At 34.8% G+C, this 20,677-nt stretch overlaps 1 protein-coding gene across 1 annotated transcript in view; it reads right to left on the bottom strand.

Annotated features, from left to right (window-relative positions):
- Positions 1–20,677, bottom strand: part of aacs (acetoacetyl-CoA synthetase) — a 34,030-nt gene that overhangs the window by 12,706 nt on the left and 647 nt on the right. Inside the window, exons 2-10 of the mRNA XM_058776495.1 lie at positions 19,645–19,748; positions 18,025–18,145; positions 15,734–15,847; positions 13,503–13,600; positions 10,949–11,063; positions 10,774–10,855; positions 9,580–9,730; positions 7,539–7,619; positions 6,143–6,267 (exon numbers count right to left, since the gene is read on the bottom strand). Of these exons, the coding sequence (XP_058632478.1) occupies positions 6,143–6,267; positions 7,539–7,619; positions 9,580–9,730; positions 10,774–10,855; positions 10,949–11,063; positions 13,503–13,600; positions 15,734–15,847; positions 18,025–18,145; positions 19,645–19,748 (991 nt within the window). The remainder of the gene's footprint in view (positions 1–6,142; positions 6,268–7,538; positions 7,620–9,579; positions 9,731–10,773; positions 10,856–10,948; positions 11,064–13,502; positions 13,601–15,733; positions 15,848–18,024; positions 18,146–19,644; positions 19,749–20,677) is intronic.

Genomic DNA, 20,677 nt, shown 5'->3' on the forward strand with positions numbered 1-20,677 from the left:
TGACAGGAAGGTGGCCCTGCAGAAGCAGGATTGGACACCCCTGGTGAATATCTTGACCAGCGCAGTTAAGGAAACACACAATGTTATTACAATAATTCAGAGAATGAAATATCTACATTACTTAACTCGTGCCAGAAAAGCTAGGTAGCTCCAGCAACCTAAGGTATGATTCAATGAACGTAACTCTCTGGATTGAATTTAAAACTGTTAGAATTGATTGTGGGTTCCTCTCAAACTATGGGGAAAGTATTGTGTCTATTGTCTTACATTTCAACACAATCCATTCTTAGTCTCTTCTGTCTTATAAAAGACCAAAAACAGGAGCTATTTTTCCCCAAATACAACAATACGGGACAAAGAAAGAGTTGTCTAGCATGACCAAGTTTCACAATGGTCCTTTGTCCAGAACAGGCATCCCGTTTGCCTTCTGATTGAATATTGATCATTTGTAAACATTAAACACAATTAATCTGAAAGGCGAGCGTTACAAGATAAAAGCTAATCCAGGATCAGTATATTTGTGCGACTAAACATAGAGGGACAAAAGAGGGCGAAAGTGAGAACAAGTTTTATTCATTGTTTAGTGGACATCAGTGAGAGTTCTACCTTCTCTGCAGAACGGAGGTGGACAGGTTGATTCAGTCTGAAGTTATGAACTTTATTCAAATGTCTACAAATTTGGACTGCATGATCAAATACAGCCAAGTACAAAGGAATGTTTCCCTGCTAACACAACTGATCGCAGACCTCGACTGAAGCGATGATCCCAGAATACATTCCCTCACAAACTTACTTACAAAGAAACGGGAGAAGTGTTTCTTGACAATGTAAACAGACAACAGGAAGGATAAGCTTGTGATTGTTTTATACAGAATTGCACAGAACAGGAAAACTAAGATACAGAGCTGAAAAATATAGATGAAACAGTGCTTGGTGAGATTTTGGGAGCATTTTGATGTTTTTCTATTTATTTTTGCTCCAGTTTCCTAATGCTTTTCTCACTCGCAGCTTCATTGGCTGTTGCTTATTACTGCCCTCTCGCTTGTCAGGATAGTGAACACAACTGAAGACTAAATGGGACACATTTCAAAGTCTGAAACGAGCTTGAAATCTGTTGTAGCCTCTACAACCATAGCGTCTCTATGAAGTGTGCTTAAGTCCTGTAGTGTGCACTTAGTTAAGAGGCCCAATTTGATATTTAAAGGAATGAAAAACAAGATCTTCCTTGCTCTTTTGAAATAAAACAAGTTGCCATGTAAACATCCTCCTAGTCTAATAATAAAAAGGTTCAGAACAGTTGAGGTTCACTGCTTGGAAGTTCTTAAAGTCGTGATGAAATGGAAGCAGCAAAAAAAAAAAAATGTAGGGGGCACTTGGTTCTATCCATCGGCTGTTGATTGGAATTAAAAGGTAAAAGGTTTGGGTTTGATTTACACTGAACGATGGTGCATCCACTAAATTTAAAAAAGAACAATCTTCTTTTCATTATCACAATAAACTCTAAATAAACCCTAAATTGCCCAGGGAAATAACTTAATTGGTGTCACCGACAGGGCTCTAACTTTAAGCTAATCTCACAAAGACAGAAATACAGAGACTCTCAGATACAAACCAGAGCTGCCTTTCAAAATTAGGACTGTTAAATTTAACATTATCCATTTGATACAATTAATAACGATATAAAATAATGTGATTAAACACATAACAGAGTTTAAGCATGCCTTCTGACCCATATGTAAATTCCACATTAGGAATATTCCTACCATTGGAGCAATTGATGCTTGAAATTCAGCTGTTACTAAAGGCAACACGCCTCGCCAAATCACATTTACAGAGTACCGCTCAAAAAGAGTTCACACAGGATGCATTCTTGCGTTTAAAATAGCAAGACAGAGTGCAACTGCATGGGACTGAACAGAACAGGGGTTTTGAGACATGCCAAAACGCAACAGACCAATATTTTAATAAGTACAGAATAAATGCTAGAATGAACTTTACTTCAGACAAAGTAAAGAGTGACAAACTCAGTTGCAAAATGAATTTTTGTGGACTGCAGAACTGTGCTAAGCTTATATTCAATTATTTGGAAATCAAACAAACTGAAGTCATTTTTTGTAACATCTATTGCTTTACTCGTTTGCCAAAATGTTATATCTTGAAATTTACTCTTCATTCGGGGGCGTTTTTATAATTAAATTGGCATTTTACATACACTACCACACTGTAAAAAATCCAATTAATAAAATGTTGGAAGGGCAAAAATATTTAAGATGAACTCATTTTATTGCTTGGGCTTAGTTGAGAAGACATATTATATCAAGTCTGTACAAATATATTATAAAAACATTAAATGAATGGTTATTTTCAAATCCTGTCAACATTCAGAATGCTAAATGTTGACTAAACTAATAAAAACAAATCCAGCTAACACCGAGATCATTCTGCACGTGCCTGAGTGACTTCGTGGGAGAAACAGCGCCGCCATCTTGTCAAGTTCACGCGTCAAGTAAGTCCCACTAAATAAATGTTATTTATTTAGACTAAATATAAGGAAAATCATGCAACATATTCGATTTTTTTGGAGTGGACATTTAGAAAGTGTTTTATGAGTTGTATATCCGAAGAAAAATGGATATAAAGACAGTGTATGTCAAGTTCAAGCGTCAGCTAAATTTAAGTCAAGTGGCACTGAATAAATATTTGTACTTAACGTTAGACTGAATTTATCAAAACGTACATTTAAAAGGTGTAAATGTTTTATTTAAAATGTATATATTTATACACAAACGGACAACATACAAAAACATTCAGAATAAGCATTGTATGATATGTCTGAGGGAAATTTAAGTGAAGGGAATATGGTCTTTCACCTTGTTTAATCCATAGAACACTTAATATCAAAAGCTGTGTTACTATAATGAATTTTAGCCAATTTTGGCGTGTTGTATGATATTTTTGTGCTTCCGTGACGTGAAAAGATATGAAGGGGATCGCACGGTCTTTCTCTCTTTTATAAGCCCTTATGCTTAATACGACTAATGTAAACCACAGTAATGCGCTCATTTGAAGTTAACACGGGCATGTCGAATGGGTTTTTGCAATTGTCCCGTGAAGTAAAAAGATGACATTAAACGTGACTAACAACAAGCCACGGTGAAATGTCGCTCTTTTCAAACGGGCCGGATTAACGTTTCGTTCTCGTGAAGGCGCTTCGGAAGAGAAGTTTGAACAAAAATGAACAACTGAATCGTTTCAAAAGGCCGTTCAAAGCGTCTCAGTCAGTTCCCTAGGTAGTGAATCACTAGATTGTGCTCACTAGTTCCTGCACTGGGAAAGACCATGGCTCAGTGAACACTGGGACAGCTGATCAATCAATTTGTAAAACGTCACCACTGGTATTTATCAACAACAGGCAGGACCGTTATATTTTGATATTATTTTTATGCTATTTTAGGTATCTTAGCCCTATAATATGAAATGTGCATGCTCCATTACAAATTCAGTCAGCATCAATGCTCCCTGTTGTGCAATAGATTGTGGAATGGATTTGTGAAAAAAAAAATTGCAACTTTTGTTTCATCACAAATTTAATTAACTAATATGGATAAATTGTAAATGATTTAAAAGGCATTATTTCATTTTTTGAACTTAAAATGTACTTTTCTTTCTCCATCAGGGTGTGGCCAAAGGTTTCATTGGTGCGTTTTCAATCTTTGCAAGATTTCAGATGCAACCCAGTTAGTTCTTCCAAGGCACCAAACACCAGACCGCTCCACTGCAGCTACATACCATGTGTACTTTCAAGACTAGGAGTTTATTGTTTTCATTCCAGGTAACATGTGTAAATGTTTAGAGTTTTTACTACAATTATAAAGTGCTTTATTGTTCTCAGTGGCATCTATGCTAATATTAGTCTGTTTCATTCTTATTCCGAGGTCACCATAGCCACCCAGATCCAATCTGAATCCAGATCAGATGGTGGATCAGCTCCTAGAGACGACCTCGACAGCCCTGAATGTCAGCGGAGACCATGCCAGCTAGATGAGCTCCAGAGACAGATCCCCTCCAAAGACCTCGTTGGCCATCGGGACAAGACCACGAGAACCAGACAAGTCCTCTGCTCAATCTGACCTGTTGCAGCCTAGAATTAAACCCCCGACTGTGCCTGGTTTCTCCAAGGTTTTCTACTCAATCTCTGTCACCGATGGAGTTTTGGGTCCTTGCCACTGTCGCCTTTGGCTTGCTTATTTGGGGACGCTTGGCTGATTGCACAGACATTATTGAAAGAGAGCTGAACTGGATGATGTCAACACTGAATCACCAATGAACTGACTTTAACTGGAAAAAATAACTTGTTAATGTCCTCTTGCATTATTAACAAACTATTTTCCTGTTTGACTCTGTAAAGTTGCTTTGACAATCAGTATTGTATAAAGCGCCATGTAAATAAAGGTGACTTGATTTGATTTTATATACTGTAACACCTTTTTTTTTTTTTACTTCTGCCTCATTTTAAAGATGTAATTGTGAACAGTAATAATGTGTGTAAATGTTTGTTTGCTAACTTTTTGTTTAGCTTGTTTAGTTTCTTCTTAGTTCATTAAACAAAGTTTAAACTGAATTTTGCAGTTGTATTACAGATGTAATGTTTGTCAACTGGAGCTTTAAAGGGATACTGCACCCACAAATGAAAATTTGCTGTTAATTTACTGACCCTCAGGCCATCCAAGATGCAGGTGACTTTTTTATTTATTCCTGTATGTTTAGTTTGTATGAAAAATGTTATAAATTGAGTGTTATTATATGTTGCATGCGTGTGTTTTTAGTGATTGATAAACACCAGTTAATCATTTTTAATAATTTTGTTAAACTACAAAAATATGTTTATGTAGTTCCCCAGCAATATTTTATGATGCCCAAATAATAAATCTTAGTTGAGGTAAAATATAAAACACATGGAGTAAACGGTTAAATTTTAATTGACATAACTTTCTGTAGTCTTCTAAATGTTTGACCAATTAAAACATTTTAGTTGAATGGACTATAAAACTAGTTCACTAAAGGTTGAGCCAACTAAAAATGTTGTTCAACAATCAATTCAGATAATATTTTGAAGTCAGAAATTGACTGAACGTAAAATTTCTGTGGTACTAGTTACTAAATAATAATTAGTTGAAACCGCTTGAAATTTTACTATTGAAATTTAATACATTTAAAATGTAAATTATTCCTGTAATGCTAAAGCTACATTTTCAGCATCATTACTCCAGTCTTCAGTGTCACATGATCCTTCAGAAATCATTCCAATATGCTGATTTGCTGCTCAAGAAACTTTTCTTATTATTAAAGCTGAAAACCGTTCTGCTGCTTAATATTTTCTGTGGAAACTGCATTTATTCAAAATAAAATGTCTTTGTTGCCATTGCCTTGTGGATTAAAAATATTAATTAAAAAATAATAATAATCTTACTTACCGCAGACTTTTGAATGGTACAGTAATTAATTACATTCATTTGTAAGTAATCCATTACATATTATTTTTCATTAAGAGTCAACCCAAATTAAACATTCAAAAATGAATGTGTCTCTGAAGTGATTTAAGCAGCACAAACGGATCTGGTGAGTAATAAAAATGTGTGTGTTTTCTGGCTTTCCCAAAAGCTGCTGCAAAAATGTCTCTATTTTCTTTCTCTCGGGAAGAGGCAAGACAATGAGAGTTAAGAATAGAGGCTTTCACCAGCAGCCAAGGGAGCTGAAAATGAGCACACACACACACACACACACACACACACACACACACACACACCAAGTGTGATCCAAAGGAACTCCAGTGTCTGTTGCACTTCGATCATTTCTGATCAATAATAACAGGTAAACTCTGAAAGGAACTCAATGTCACATTAGAGGTGGCCAATTAGACCCATCTCTTTAAATCAGGTTGCCGTGGTGATGTGGTGTCACTTACACAAAGGGCACAGCAGATGCTGGTGATAAGCACTGCCACACCTCAGCCAATTACAGCACGGGCATGAGGAAAAAAAAAAAAGAGCGACTGAAGCTCCTGACTGTGACACCTTCATTATAGAGTGTTTTCTCACACACACACACACACACACACACACACACACACACACTTACTTACCCCAGACGGTCTACAAGGTCCCAGAGCACATTGGCACTAGGAACAAGAGGGGAGCCATCATACAGGACCACAGAAGCCCCAACGGCTAGAGAGGACACCAGCCAGTTCCACATCATCCAGCCCGTCTGCACATAAAGAGACAGATCTCCTTTTAGATTGGGTCAGAGACTACGTTTTTGTCCCAAGTTTGACCAGATTGGGCAAAGACACCAACTACTCAGCAAAGTTTAACAAACAGTGATCATAATGGGCCATTTCAACCCAAATATCATTTTGAATATCACACTAGACTAACCAGATATTGCAAATTATGTGTACCGTCATTTTGCTAATAATACTAAAAGACATAAAGGATAGAAAGTACATTGTCCTAACAAAGACATAATGGAAAATTATGTTAACCTGATTTGTTAATAAATGTCCCTAGAGTTATTGTGAACGATTCATCAGTGTATGTCATCCTAATGAAGAGAGTTCATCAAAATGTAATATTGTAATCTGTCTCTGAAATTACTTTGTTTTTTTATGTAATAATATCAAAGACTATGGAGGTGGTGCAAAATAATATTAATCAATCATATCATATAAACTAATATATGTTCTGTACACTGTAAAAAAATAAATAAATAAAAATAAAAAAAGTTGAGCCAACTTAAAATTTTTAAGGCAACCAGCTTCAGCAGATTTTTTTTGAGTTTTTATTTTTGTGGGAGATTCTCAAATTTTTGTTGTATTAACTTAAAATGACAAGTTGAGCAAACTCAAAAATCTGCTGAAGCTGGTTGCCTTAAAAATTTTAAGTTGGCTCAACTTTTTTTCTTTTTTTTTTTTACAGTGTAGAAGTATGCAATCTACATGCACTAACGTTCAAATATTTGGAAGAAACTCATACTTTTAATCAGCAAGGATACATTTAATTGATCAAAAGTGACCGTAAAGACTTGAAGATAAATTCGAATAAATGATATTTATCAAGGAATCCTGATGTATAACAGTTTCCACAAAAATATTAAGCAGCACATCAGTTTTAAACAATTGACAATAATAAAAAATGTTTCTAGAGCATCTAATCAGCATATTAAAATGACGTGACACTGCAGACTGGAGTAATGGCTGATAAAAATTCAGCCTTGCCATCACATAACTTATTTAAAAATAATTTTTACAATCTATCAAATAGAAAATGTTACTTTAAAATGTACACATTTTTCACAATATTACAGTTTACTGTATTTTTAATCAAATAAATGCAGCCTTGGCGAGCACAAGAGACTTCAAAAACCATACTTTTGAACGGCATTGCATACTCTATGTTGCTTACAGAGACTCAGTCAGACTGCACAGCTACTTTGGAGAAAGATGCTGTTTTCCACCATCTAAGATGCCAGATACATACCGTAGTGTAATATATGATGACATCATTGTAGGTCATGTTGCCATGGAGAACGTGTTCTTTAAGATGCTGGATGAGAGTGCCCTGGGGAACAGAGAACAAAAGGGTCAGACTGTTGTTAAACGTTCACAGTTAATGTGATGAACTACACCTGTGGTTACTTTGCTAGGACATCTGTGTGAACTTCAGGACAACTGACTTCATACATCCGTTACATATCACCTTGAGTGGAAAAATGGCTAAGAAAAGTCAAATCAGGAGTCTGTAATATCAGAGGCGACATAACACAAAGCATCAGTCAAGGACGATTGTGTTTATTTTTCTGGATCTCACATTATTCTCAAGTTCTTTCTCCTGCGCTGGTGTTGTACGTTTAGAAATGTTCTGGCAGGCAGGGAACGACCTAATTAGCGAACTAAAGGATCAGCGACACTGCATGGATTAAAAAATCTTCACATTCCTTTTCTTCTAACACCGTACCCTGCAACAAGCGCCTAACACGTCTCCTAGCGAAAGCATTAATTGCAAGTGCGTTCATTCATTCGTTAACTGCCATAACCCGACACGAGTACTGTTTTCATAAGAGCACCCATAGAGCGAGAAGAGAGAAACGCGTCTGCATGTGTCCATGTGCGATTGTGTGTTTTCATACACACAGCGCTCTAATTATCCAGCACGCAAGAGAGGCGTGAGACACAAATGACGCAAAGGCTGAAGGGAAAAGCTGTGAAAAATGAAAACACGGTGTTATACACACACCGACCAAGCGCATAAAATCTGTGATTGTAAAACAAAATTTTTTTTAGTAAAATTAAAAAAAGCAACCAGTGCTTTTGCCTTCCCTGATTTTTTTAGATGAATTTTCTGTGCAGTGCTGATTTTTTAATTGAATTTGTTGGTATGTGGAAAAAGAAAGGCTGATTTAGACCCATGTGAGCTGCTGTGTCCCTAATGTTGGGATTATACGGGAAATGCATTCAGAAGGGATGAGAATGGTGCACATAATTGCTCATCCCAATTGCATCCGGCTTATAGTGCCTAACAGGTTTTAAAACTGCCTCTTACTGCCATCTAGTGGTCAATGCTGGTGATTCAAGAGATGCTGTGTATGATGTCCAACAGGAAAGAGGTGCTTTCACACACTTTTGGCATCCAGAAATCCCGCAGCAGTTCAAGACGCAGACCAAGTGGAAGGGTAAACTCAGTAGACTGAAATATTAGTTCAGCTGTAACTACAACATTCCAGCCACAACAATATCAAAAATTTATCTAAAATTTGGTGCCACCCCAAATCAGTGTTATTTTAGTTATTTACAATATATTCATATTTTGAATTTATTTGTATATTTTCAGGTTTCATCTTAATTTTAGTTCATTTATGTAATTGTGTTATATGCTGACGTCATTTTTATTACTTTTTCATATTTATATTTAATTTATTTTTTATTTCAGTTTTCGTTTTAGTAATTTTAGTACTTTAACTGAAATTAAACGCACTGCATCATCTATTTATTCTTATTCTTTTTCAATTATATTTAACAAATTTTTCTGCTCTTATAATCTTTATTTTTTTATTGTTCATTTTATTTCTTACTCATCTTATGATTATTTTTATAAATATATAAATAAACTTGACTTAAAATAAGTTTAAGTTGATTTCCAAGGGAAAATTATCATTTTAATTTTTCAATTTTGTTCATCTAATATTTACATTTCATTTTATTTCAGCTTTATTTCAATAAACAAAAACGATTTTTTTTTTTTATAGTTTCAGTTAACGGAAACACTGCCGCAAACTCTGTCTATGGGTACATAGATAATTTTAAGCAAATAAAATGCATCAATATGTTCCTACATTATAAACTGATAATTTAGCTGTTGATATTTGCACACCTGCTAAACAAATGCTTGCATCTCTATTTTCTTTCTTTATACATCATGTTGGGGACGAGGCGCTCCAAAATGCATACATCAAGAAATTGCGCAGAGTACAATATTTTAAATTAGACTCTGCACAATGTCTTCAGTGCGCGCACACACTCACCCCAGCAGAATGCACCATGCACTTGGGAGCTCCTGTGGTGCCAGAAGAGTACATGATGAAGAGAGGATGAGAGAAGGGCAGCTGCTCAAACTCCAGCTGAGGGTCCTGATCCCCTTCTTTACCTGTGGCCAAAAAGTCATCCAGGAAGACACTGAAAGAAAAGTACAGGAGACAGAGAGTCAGGACTGACTGCATCCTAACCAGACAACACTGGTACGTTCCAATCACCAAATAGTGCCCACAAAAATGAACTTCCCACGGTATTCGGCCATCTTAAAGGGACAGTTCTCTCAAAAAGACGATATTTTGAAGACTGTTGGTAACCAAACAGTTGCTGATAGCCACTGACTTGACAAGAAAAATCTATGGAAGCACCAAATTCCTTCAAAATATCTTTTATCTACTGTGTTCAACAGGGGAAAGAAATTCTGGAAGTGAATGAGGACAATTTTCATTTTTGTATGAACCATCTCTTCAAGAAAGACTGCAAATCAATGTGTGTTCTAAGTAGTAGTTTAAAGCTGCAATGCAATTAGCACAATCACAGGTTGCAAAACAGTAAAGAAGTTTCATAAAAAAAATAACCAAATCACATTTTTCCTCTCTTATGTTCACTAAGGCTGCATTTATTTGATCAAATAATAATACAAAGCAGTAATTTTGTTAAATATTACCATAATTTAAAATAACTGTTTACTATTTAATATATTTAAAAATGCATTCCTGTGACGGCAAAGCTGAATTTATAGCAGCCATTACTCCAGTCAGAAATCATTCTAATATGTTGATTTGGTGATCAAGTAACAATTCTTATCATTATCAAATGTTGAAAACTGTGATATATATTTTCAGAATTCCTTAACGAGTAGAAAGTTCAACAGAACAATTTATTTAATGCACACTTACTGAAAAAAGTATTCATTTCTTCAAAAAAAATACAATACAAATTTTACTGAACCCATACTTTGGAACGATAGTGTATATAGAAAAGGTTGGTCATTTATATTTAAAATATATTTATTAATACAAGTACACTACACCCAAAACTCCTAATTATTGCATGACTCAAGTTGGGGTTTAAAAAATGAATATGCTTTGTCAAGTGAATTGAACTTCTACATACAAATGAAAGTACCAGCGCAATTTCTAATAAAAAGAAATGTGATATATTGTAAACACACATCATGCACAGACCTGTTGGGAATCTTGGAGAGGTCCGTATCCTGTCGAGAGCGAACGTATGGAATGACCACAACCTTCTTCAGGTCAGGGAGACCTGGGGGGGAAATATATGAGGATCCATGAAATGCATGCATATTAACAAGACAAAATTATGGGAAAATTGTGGGCTGAAATGTGTGCTTTATACCTTTAACAACGTTTTGGAGTTTCTCCATATGGTCGTGCTGCTTGCCGTTGTACACAACAGCTGCTACTGAGAATATCAACTTGGGCTGGATCTGAGAAAATCGGTCTAGAACTCCCTTAAGATGAAAAGAGACACTTTAAAGAAAGAATAAAAACACCTGAGTAAAGCTCAGGTAAGCTATATTATTTTATTTTTTTTAAACTTTCTATAATAATATTTAAAATACACTATATATACACAAAACATATAGTCAGTACAGAAAGCATTTTTCCAAGATTTTTTTTTTTAAAGAAATGAATGTTTATTCAGCAACGATGCATTAAATTGATCAAAAGTTAAGACTTTTTAAAGACAAAAGATTTATATTTCTAATAAATGTTGTTCTTTCACACCTTTTCATTCATAAAAGAATCCTAAAAAGATGCATAACATTAATACAGTAAGAAATGCTTCTTGAGCATCAACATATTAGAATGATTTCTGAAGGATCATGAGGCACTGAAGACTGTCATTTCTGCTCAAAATTCAGCAGTGTCATCACAGGAATAAATTACATTTTAACATTAAAATGAAAACAGTTATTTTAAATTGTAATAATATTTCACAATATTACTGTTTTTACAATATTTTCGATCAAATAACGCAGCCTTGGTTTTTTTTTTTTTTTTTTGAAAATATAAAAATGAAAAACAATTCTTGCTGTGCCCAAATGTTTGAACAATAGTGTATATACACATTGAATCCAGTTAACTGCAGTAATATGCTGTAGCACCCTGACTTAACCACAGATGGCAGCAACACTGAGTTTACTTTAGTCAATAAGCCATGGTGAATCTATTTTGCTTTATCTGCTAGAGCCTGTCCTATTTATGGAGTAACCTCGGCCCTGAGGGGGCTGTAGACTTACTTTAATCTCCTCATAGGAGAGTGTGTGAGAGAGAGGCAGGAGCGAGAGGTAATGTGTGTGTGTGTGTGTGTATGTGTGTGACAGAATGTCTGACATAGCTAACAGGTCACACACACATTTGAACACAGCCAGAATTGATGGTTAGGTGACCTATTTTTTTGTACATGGGGGCAGACATGTTGCGATAATATGACCAGTGGAATATTACTCTATTATTATATACTTATTTTTGCTTGTGGTATATATAGAGTGCATTTAAAACAAGACGAGAACAAAGCGGAAGCTCATGACAACAAACTGCCCCAGTGTCAGTATGAAGGCATGTGGGCATATGAATGCCGGGTCTGCGTGGTACAGCAATGCATGGCAGCCGAGGGCATTCTGAGTCACTCATTATGCCAACGTGCATATCTGATATTCATACATCAGGAAAGGATTTCTCCACGCCACTCACTGGATCCATCGGTGTCAGTTTTTTAAATCTATTACTTATTAAAATGAATAATCTGGCACTTTAAATTTCAGTGACTGACAGTGAGGAAGGAGTAAGCCAAACTATTTTCTGTGTAACATGCACTACTATTTAAAAGTTTGGAGTTGGCAAGAATTTAATTTAATTTAATTTTTTTTATACTTTTTTCAGCATACATACATTAAATTGATCTAAAGTGACAGTAAAGACATTTATAATGCTAATAAATGCTGTTCTTTTGAACTTTCTATTGAAAGAATCTTCAATGTATCACAGTTTTCACAAAAGTACTAAGCAGCACAACTTGTTTAAACATTCATAATAATAAAATATTTTTGCACAAAATCAGCATATTACAATGATTTCTAAAGGATCATGTGACACCGAAGACTGGATCAATGATTTACTCTAAAAATTCAGCTTTGCCATCACAGAAATAAAGTACATTTTATAGATATATTAAAATAGAAAACAGTTATTTTAAATTGTAATAACGTGTGACCCTGGAGCACAAAACCAGTCTTAAGTCGCTGGGGTGTATTTGTAGCAATAGCCAAAAATACATTGTATGGGTCAAAATTATCGTTTTCTTTTATGCCAAAAATCATTAGGATATTAAGTAAAGATCATGTTCCATGAAGATATTTTGTATATTTCCTACTGTGAATATATCAAAACTTCATTTTTGATTAGTAATATGCATTGCTAAGAACTTCATTTGGACAACTTTAAAGGCGATTTTCTCAATATTTACATTTTTTTGCACCCTCAGATTCCAGATTTTCAAATAGTTGTATCTCAGCCAGATATTGTCTGATCCTAATAAACCATACATCAACGGAAAGCAGAGAGACGTTTTTTTTTTTTACAAATTTAAAACAATTTTACTGACCCCAAACTTTAAAATGGTATTTAGTGTACATGAAAAAATTAAGTGGCTGTGTCTGTCATCATTATTATTATTATCATCATTAAAAAAAAAAAAATTCCCAGGATCAAAATGATCAACCTGATTTAGGTTATATAAATTTTACATGTTCTGATGATCCACATCTCACAGAAAAATGGAAGTAGTTGCTAAACACTCAATGTATATTTTTAACATGATTAAAAAAATAATACATTATAGTTGACACATGGTAAAACAGCAACCATTGTGCATGTAAAGCTCTTACATTGACACCAAAATCTGGAGAGGTTGAACTCCAGATGGCACCTATACTGGCAGCAGCGAGCATAGCCTCAACAGCATGAATCCCATTGGGAAGATATCCTGAGGTAAAGAGAGAGAATATATCACACAACATTACATTATCAACAGCAATGGATCACCTAAATTGTGCGAGAATGACTCTTAGGAGATGCAAGTTATTTTAGTGAGCACTCAGCAGGCAGGCACAATATAATAAAAATGATTATCCTGCCAAAAGAGAGTGTCACTGAAAATATTACACAAAGGTGGGCAATGATAAATACAGCTCCTAATATGCAACTACTATATAAAAAAACAATTGCAATGCCAACGAGGCATTTGACTTCACTAATATACATGTCTTATATATCATATATCAAATCTAATTCGTTACATAAATCATTCAGGCTATTCTATTGTCTTTTCTAGTGAATCCTATTTGCAGCCTAGCCAAACAACCCTAACTCTTGCTATTTAACTTAACTTCTCTTCTTTCAGCTCTGAGTTTGTGGCTACATTTGATGCTCACTTTGGTAAGAAAGTACCTCCCCAAAATACTTGCAGTTTAAATGTAAATATAATTTAAGATCTTTGAACAAGATGGAGAAAGGAAAGACAGAAAGCAACACAGAATAGAAATGATGTCCATTAGCTAAATGATACTGCGGCAATAAACCTTGGCCTCATCTGCAAAGTGGCCATATATTCTCTCCTACTCGTGCACAGACAAGGACACTCTAGAGAGAAACACACTTTATACATGAACACACAGAATTGCACACCCTAACAGGAACAATACACTCAGCCTATGTAAACGTCTACACTTTTAAAATGGCATAACACACAATCTTAAAAACAGACACACCTCTGTGAACACAGTCATGTTTGCATCCACGTAGACATAATTATAAAACGGGAACAGTAGTACAGGAATTGTACAGCAGAATTAACTCTCACACATTTTCATAGCAATCTACATGTTCTTATGTAGTTGATTATTATTGCAGATAAACTGTGTTGGATTAAACATACTTTATTTTCCCACTATAAGAAATGTGCTTTGGACTAGATAAACAGCAGTCACTCATAACACTCAAACACACACAAGGGGACTTACACATACTCTGAAAATGGTTCTTGCATTTATTTTATTTTTAAATATTTAAAAAAAAGATATATTTAATTTTAAATAAAACATTTGTCAAATATTTTTAAAAATTTGATTTTTTAATTTTATATTATAATAAAATATTTTTTTTAATAAAACAAATAATTCTGAATTATTTTATTTATAAATATAATAAAATGAAAAGGTATTCATTCAAAAGTTATACTTATAAAAGTTGTATGTATTAAATTTCCCATAAATGTACTTATTTTAACTGGCAGACCATAAGTGAACAAAAAAGATATCCCAGGAATATTTTTCAAATCTGTCCCCAAAGAAGAATCTGAATCATAAAGATATTCATAAAACTATCCTAAATGTCTTAATACAGTATAACTGTATAAATCTCTATTCCATCTTGCTCACTCCCCTCTAATACTCTACAGAGACTTGCATGAATAAATCTATGCGTGTATGTCATTGAAACGGCCTCCTCCCATTTACAGCCATTACAATATTAGCACTGCAGATAATGAACCCAGTGGCAGCAGAATGACGTCAGCGATTACACACACTTTTTTTCTCCCTCTCACATCACCATTAAAGACACCATTACTCACACATGCTGCCACAGTGCAGGGTGGAGACTTAATAAGCATCTGAAGCTTCTAACCCACCTCCGGCTTCAGCATGTCTGAATGCACTGAAGTTTTAAATCTGCACTGCTTGAAAAGACTAATTACCCCCGCCACGGTATAACTGCACCCCTCTTATTCTCCATCCACAGCCATGAATGGCTCTGGCTGAACCCCAAAACTGAGACAGAATAGAGGAGTTTGAGATTTCAGGAGCGACTGTCTGGCTCTAAGATTTGGGACATTCGTGAAGACAAACAAGGACAGAATGAAAAAGCAGGAAAAACAGGTTAGAGTGCCTAGACCCGATGCAATATAAAACAGTGTGTTAGATTTTCTTGTATTTGGTTCAGTATTGACTTGAATTTCCTCAATCCGCTACCATCAACTGGGTCAAATGGATGAGTGAGAAAGCGCAACATAAATAATAAGAAACAGACAAAGTGAAAGAGAAAGGGAGGTGATGCTCACCTACGACCCTGTCTCCAGTTTTGATGCCCATCTTCCTCATGGCAGCAGCGAAGAGAGCGACATCACGCCTCAGCTCTCCGAAAGTCACCTTGACGATCTCCTCATTTGCTTCAGCTTAAAAAAAAAAAAAAAAAAGATTATTTTTTTTAATCGTTGATTATGAATCTCAAACATGCTAAACAGACATGTCAGGGGAAAAAAATAATAATAACAAAGAAAAAAAAAAAAAAGAATACTTTTTAAAATAAAATTATTATTATTATTATTATTATTATTTAAAGGTAGGCCTATTTTTAGTTAAATTTTCTTAATAATATCCATCATAATAAACACTAGCATTCAAAATTTTAATATTTTTTGCAAGAAATCCCTTTTTCTCACAAAGGCTAAAAATAAAATAGCAAAATATTATAACATTTTAAAATAACTAATTTCTCTTTGAATATATTTCAAAATGAAATTTACTTCTGTGATGGGAAAGATTCATTTTAAACAGCAGTGTCAGAAATCATTCTAATATGCTGATTTCTTCAGTACTGTTGAATAAACAGTTGGGCTGCTTACTGTGTTTGTGAAAATCATATTATTTTTTCATATTTTTTGGTAACGCTTCAGTATACAGACCAATTCTCACTATTAACTATTATTAGCATGCTTATTATTAACATATTGGCTGTTTATTAGTACTTATAAAAGCACATATTCTGCATGACCATATTCTACATCCCTAACCCTACCCAATACCTAAACTTAACAAATCGCTACTAACTATTTATAAGCAGCAAATTAGGAGTTTGAGGCAAAATTTGTAGTTAATGGCGAGAATAGGGCCATAAAATAAAATGTGACCTATTTTTTTTATGAATCAATTTCAAAAGAATAGTGTTTATTCAAAATATAAATCTTTTGAAAGATGATAAACGTGACTGATGCTTTTGATCAAGTTAATGCATCCTTGCATAATGAATGAATACATAAAAATCTTTCAAATAGTCCCGTATGTAAAATAGTCTACATTATAATTAAATCTACTTTATAGGCTTACATTATCAGTGCATATCAACACAGAAACTTTAATGAGCAACAAGAGAATTCTTTGCCATCTGTGACTGTGGTGCAGCAGAGATATCGCAGTCAGCTCGGCTAATGTTTTTCATTACTGTGTACGTAATCAGCAAATGAAGTGTTAAATTTAATTTGCGCTCCAGAGTCCTATGTAATCTACTTTTTCAGGTAAATGAGCCTCCCTATTTCACGAAGACACAAGCCAACGACGCAGGTACATTTCTGATAGATGCCACTTTGGTAATTACATCCGCACTTTCCTGGACCTGGACCGCATCAGGACATCCATCACAAAATAAAAGCACAACTACGTGCATCCCGCCCCTACACAGACACTAAACCCACAAATCAAATTACAGACAGCATAACTCAGTTAGTGTTACATTAGCCAGAGGACTGCAATGACAGATTCTATCTATACAGATAAAACACATATGCACACAGCGCTGTTACTATTTTAAAGTAGCCATTTGTGTATAAGGTCAGATTGACAAAGGCTCAAGGAGATCAGCAGATATACAGGATCTTGTTTTGTATCGGGAGACATCTGGTCATGGAGATATATTGGTAATAAAATGTGTAATGAAATGTTCAATAAAAAAAATAAATAAATAAATGTAAATGGCAACCAGGGTTTGAATGTAGTTGATGCAGTTCTTAGATAAATAATAAAGTTAAAAAATATATAGTATTGCTTGAGAGTGCAGTTTGGGAGTGTGGAGTGAAATCACCATTATCTGTTTTTATATGACCTGATGACTGCCACAGAATTCAGTTCTGCTGATTATGATTATGTCACGGCTTCACTGGTGACGTGTAGGTCATTCAATGAAACAGAGCATAATGCTCAAAGCTGTAAATAACACAAAGCTGAAAATGCCCTTGAAATAACAGACAAATACTCCATTACTCCATAAGACACTCTGCATAACAAAGCTTCAAACATCAGATTTTTCTCATTGTATTCTCTAGGGACAACATGCAGTCAGACAGCCTTTTAAATCACAACAAAAAACCAGCCAGAAGGATCAGGATCAACCAGAAAGGGTGCATTTTGCAATAGTGCCCATCTTAACCTGCCTAGTATTCAGCTACTTAGATTAAATTATTTTATTTAGAGTGCATGAAACTAGCACAGTCCAGGGACATGCTCAGTAATAGTTTACACAAAACTCAGAATGCTGATGTAATAAATTCAGGTAGTTCAGAGATTGGCCGTGACTTACTTGCAGCATAGAGAGCCACTTTGTCTTGGTCTTTGTGTTTGAGCAGGTTCTCTGCATAATTCAGTCTGCTGCCTTTAAACCACTCAGGTGCATCAGATATCCTTTTAGACACATCAACCACCTGAAACAGAGAGCGAGTAAAGTCACACATCAGCCTGTTTGATGGAGCACCTCTTTTTTGTACATCCGTTTGAGAAAGGGATATTTTAGTCGACATTCTAGCCACCACCCCGGTACTTTGATATGAACAAACACCCTTCCCAACTATTAGTTAGTTTAACTACACAAACATACTGTTGTCATAAAACTGAATAATAAAACAATCTTTGAGTCAGCAAATGATCAAGGCAGAGCATGCAGTAAAATAATTTGAGAAGGATATACACAGAAAAAAAGCCATATATAGACTTCAGATGTTATTACCATTTAGAACTACTGTCTGAACTACTGCTGGGAATATTTAAAGCATTATTCATCATATCTCTGGCTGAGAGGGTGTGTTGGGGCTTTTCCGTCTAAGACAGCTGTAGTTTTACTTAAAGGGATACTCCACCCCAAAATGAAAATTTTGTCATTAATCACTTACCCCCTGTCGTTCCAAACCCATAAATGCTTCGTTTGTCTTTGGAACACAATTTAAGATATTTTAGATGAAAACCGGGAGGTTTGTGACTGTCAAGGTCCAGAAAAGTATGACAGACATCGCCAAAATAGTCCATCTGCCATCAGTGGTTCAACCGTAACGTTATGAAGCTACGAGAATACTTTTTGTCATAAAACAAAAAAACGTAAATCGACATACAAGACGTATCCCTGTGTCGCGGCTGACACGGAAGAGCGCATGCTTTTTGCGTCCAGGGGATATTCTCCAAAATGGCGCAATGATGACGCAGAGGAGACCTTTTTGTTGAATAAAGTCGTTATTTTTGTTTTATTTTCCGTACAAAAAGTATTCTTGTCGCTTTGTAACGTTACGGTTGAACCACTGATGGCAGATGGACTATTTTGGCGATGTCTGTCATACTTTTCTGGACCTTGACAGTCAATGGGACAGTCACAAGCCTCCCGGTTTTCATCTAAAATATCTTAAATTGTGTTCCAAAGACAAACGAAGCATTTATGGGTTTAGAACGACATGGGGGTAAGTGATTAATGACAAAATTGGGGTGGAGTATCCCTTTAAGTAAAACTACAGCTGTCTTAGACGGAAAAGCCCCAACACACCCTCTCAGCCAGAGATATGATAAGAGCTTTAAATATTCCCAGCAGTAGTTCAGACAGTAGTTCTAAATGGTAATAAATTCATAAATGTTTACTAGGATAAAGTCAGATGATTCATACGTGACTAATGAGTTTGTCCATCATCTCTGTCATCTACTGCACTTATACCTCCACAGAAATAAGACTGAAAACCAATCACAACGTGACAACTACTACATCATCAGATTTCTTAGTTGAAGTCCACACTAATTATTCATTGTCACGATGACATCATTTTGTGGCAATGCAAACCTGGGTGGCACTCATTACACAACAGGAAATGACAAACAAAAACATAAAAACCCTCTAAATGTGAAAAAAGTTGATTAATATAAAAAGGACAAAAACATGGGGACTTACCTCCTCATACATCTTTGAACAAGTGATGCCACAGAATTTCCAAACCTGTGCCCAGAACTCTGGATAACTGTCCACGGACCACTGATACAGGTCATTATAATTAGCTTCAAAATAAAAATTATTGAAAGTACCATTAGACAAAATGCATGGATTATTTAATTTAGCAATGATGCAATACTACAATAATAGACTTTTTACATTTGATCTGACCCCCTATGTTTGTCATTTGCAACAATTCAAATATTTACTGCATTAATTCAGTTTTTTCTAAATTTAATTGAATAGTTACACATAACTAATAAAAAAAGGGGGCCAAATGTAATAATTTAAGAATCAACTATTGAAAATAATCTGACTATAGACATGTCCCCTTTAAATCATTATATGCAATATTATTATTTATATGCAATAATAAAAAAAAAAAAAAAAAATTATATATATAATATATATAATTTTTTTTTTTATATATATATTTACTAGTGTCAATTAGTTTTCCTCTTATTAATCAAATAGATACAACAGTCCCTATAAATGGTGTGTATTCCATTTGTTACTAAAACAGTTTTACTCTTACTATTAAGATTTTTCATGCAACTACAAACTAATGAGACAATACTGGAGGTAGCAGCAACAACAACAACAACAACAACAACAACAACTACTACTACTACTACTACAATACCAACAATACCTACTAGCTCAATGCAAATAGTATAGTTATCTAATAGCTATTAGGGTACTAGTAGCAAAGTGAATAAGTACTAGTATTTCATTAATACTGAATATGTACTGTATCTTATGAACAGTAAATTGTGAAACTGAAAAAACGTACTAAGCTCTATTCAATTACTCACCAAGTATTAAATAGCTACTAGTAACATGCAAACAAATACTAGTTCGCTAAAGCAGTTAATCATAAATGAAACTGAAGTCACGCCTGCTGAGGTGCACGTAGATAATGAGACTATACTGCCTGGTATGACGGCCATTCTCTATTCACTCTATATGCTGTCAGTCTGATTTGAAATTCTGG

This window comes from Onychostoma macrolepis, chromosome 05, assembly GCF_012432095.1.
Source record: "Onychostoma macrolepis isolate SWU-2019 chromosome 05, ASM1243209v1, whole genome shotgun sequence".
Taxonomy (NCBI): Eukaryota; Metazoa; Chordata; class Actinopteri; order Cypriniformes; family Cyprinidae; genus Onychostoma; species Onychostoma macrolepis.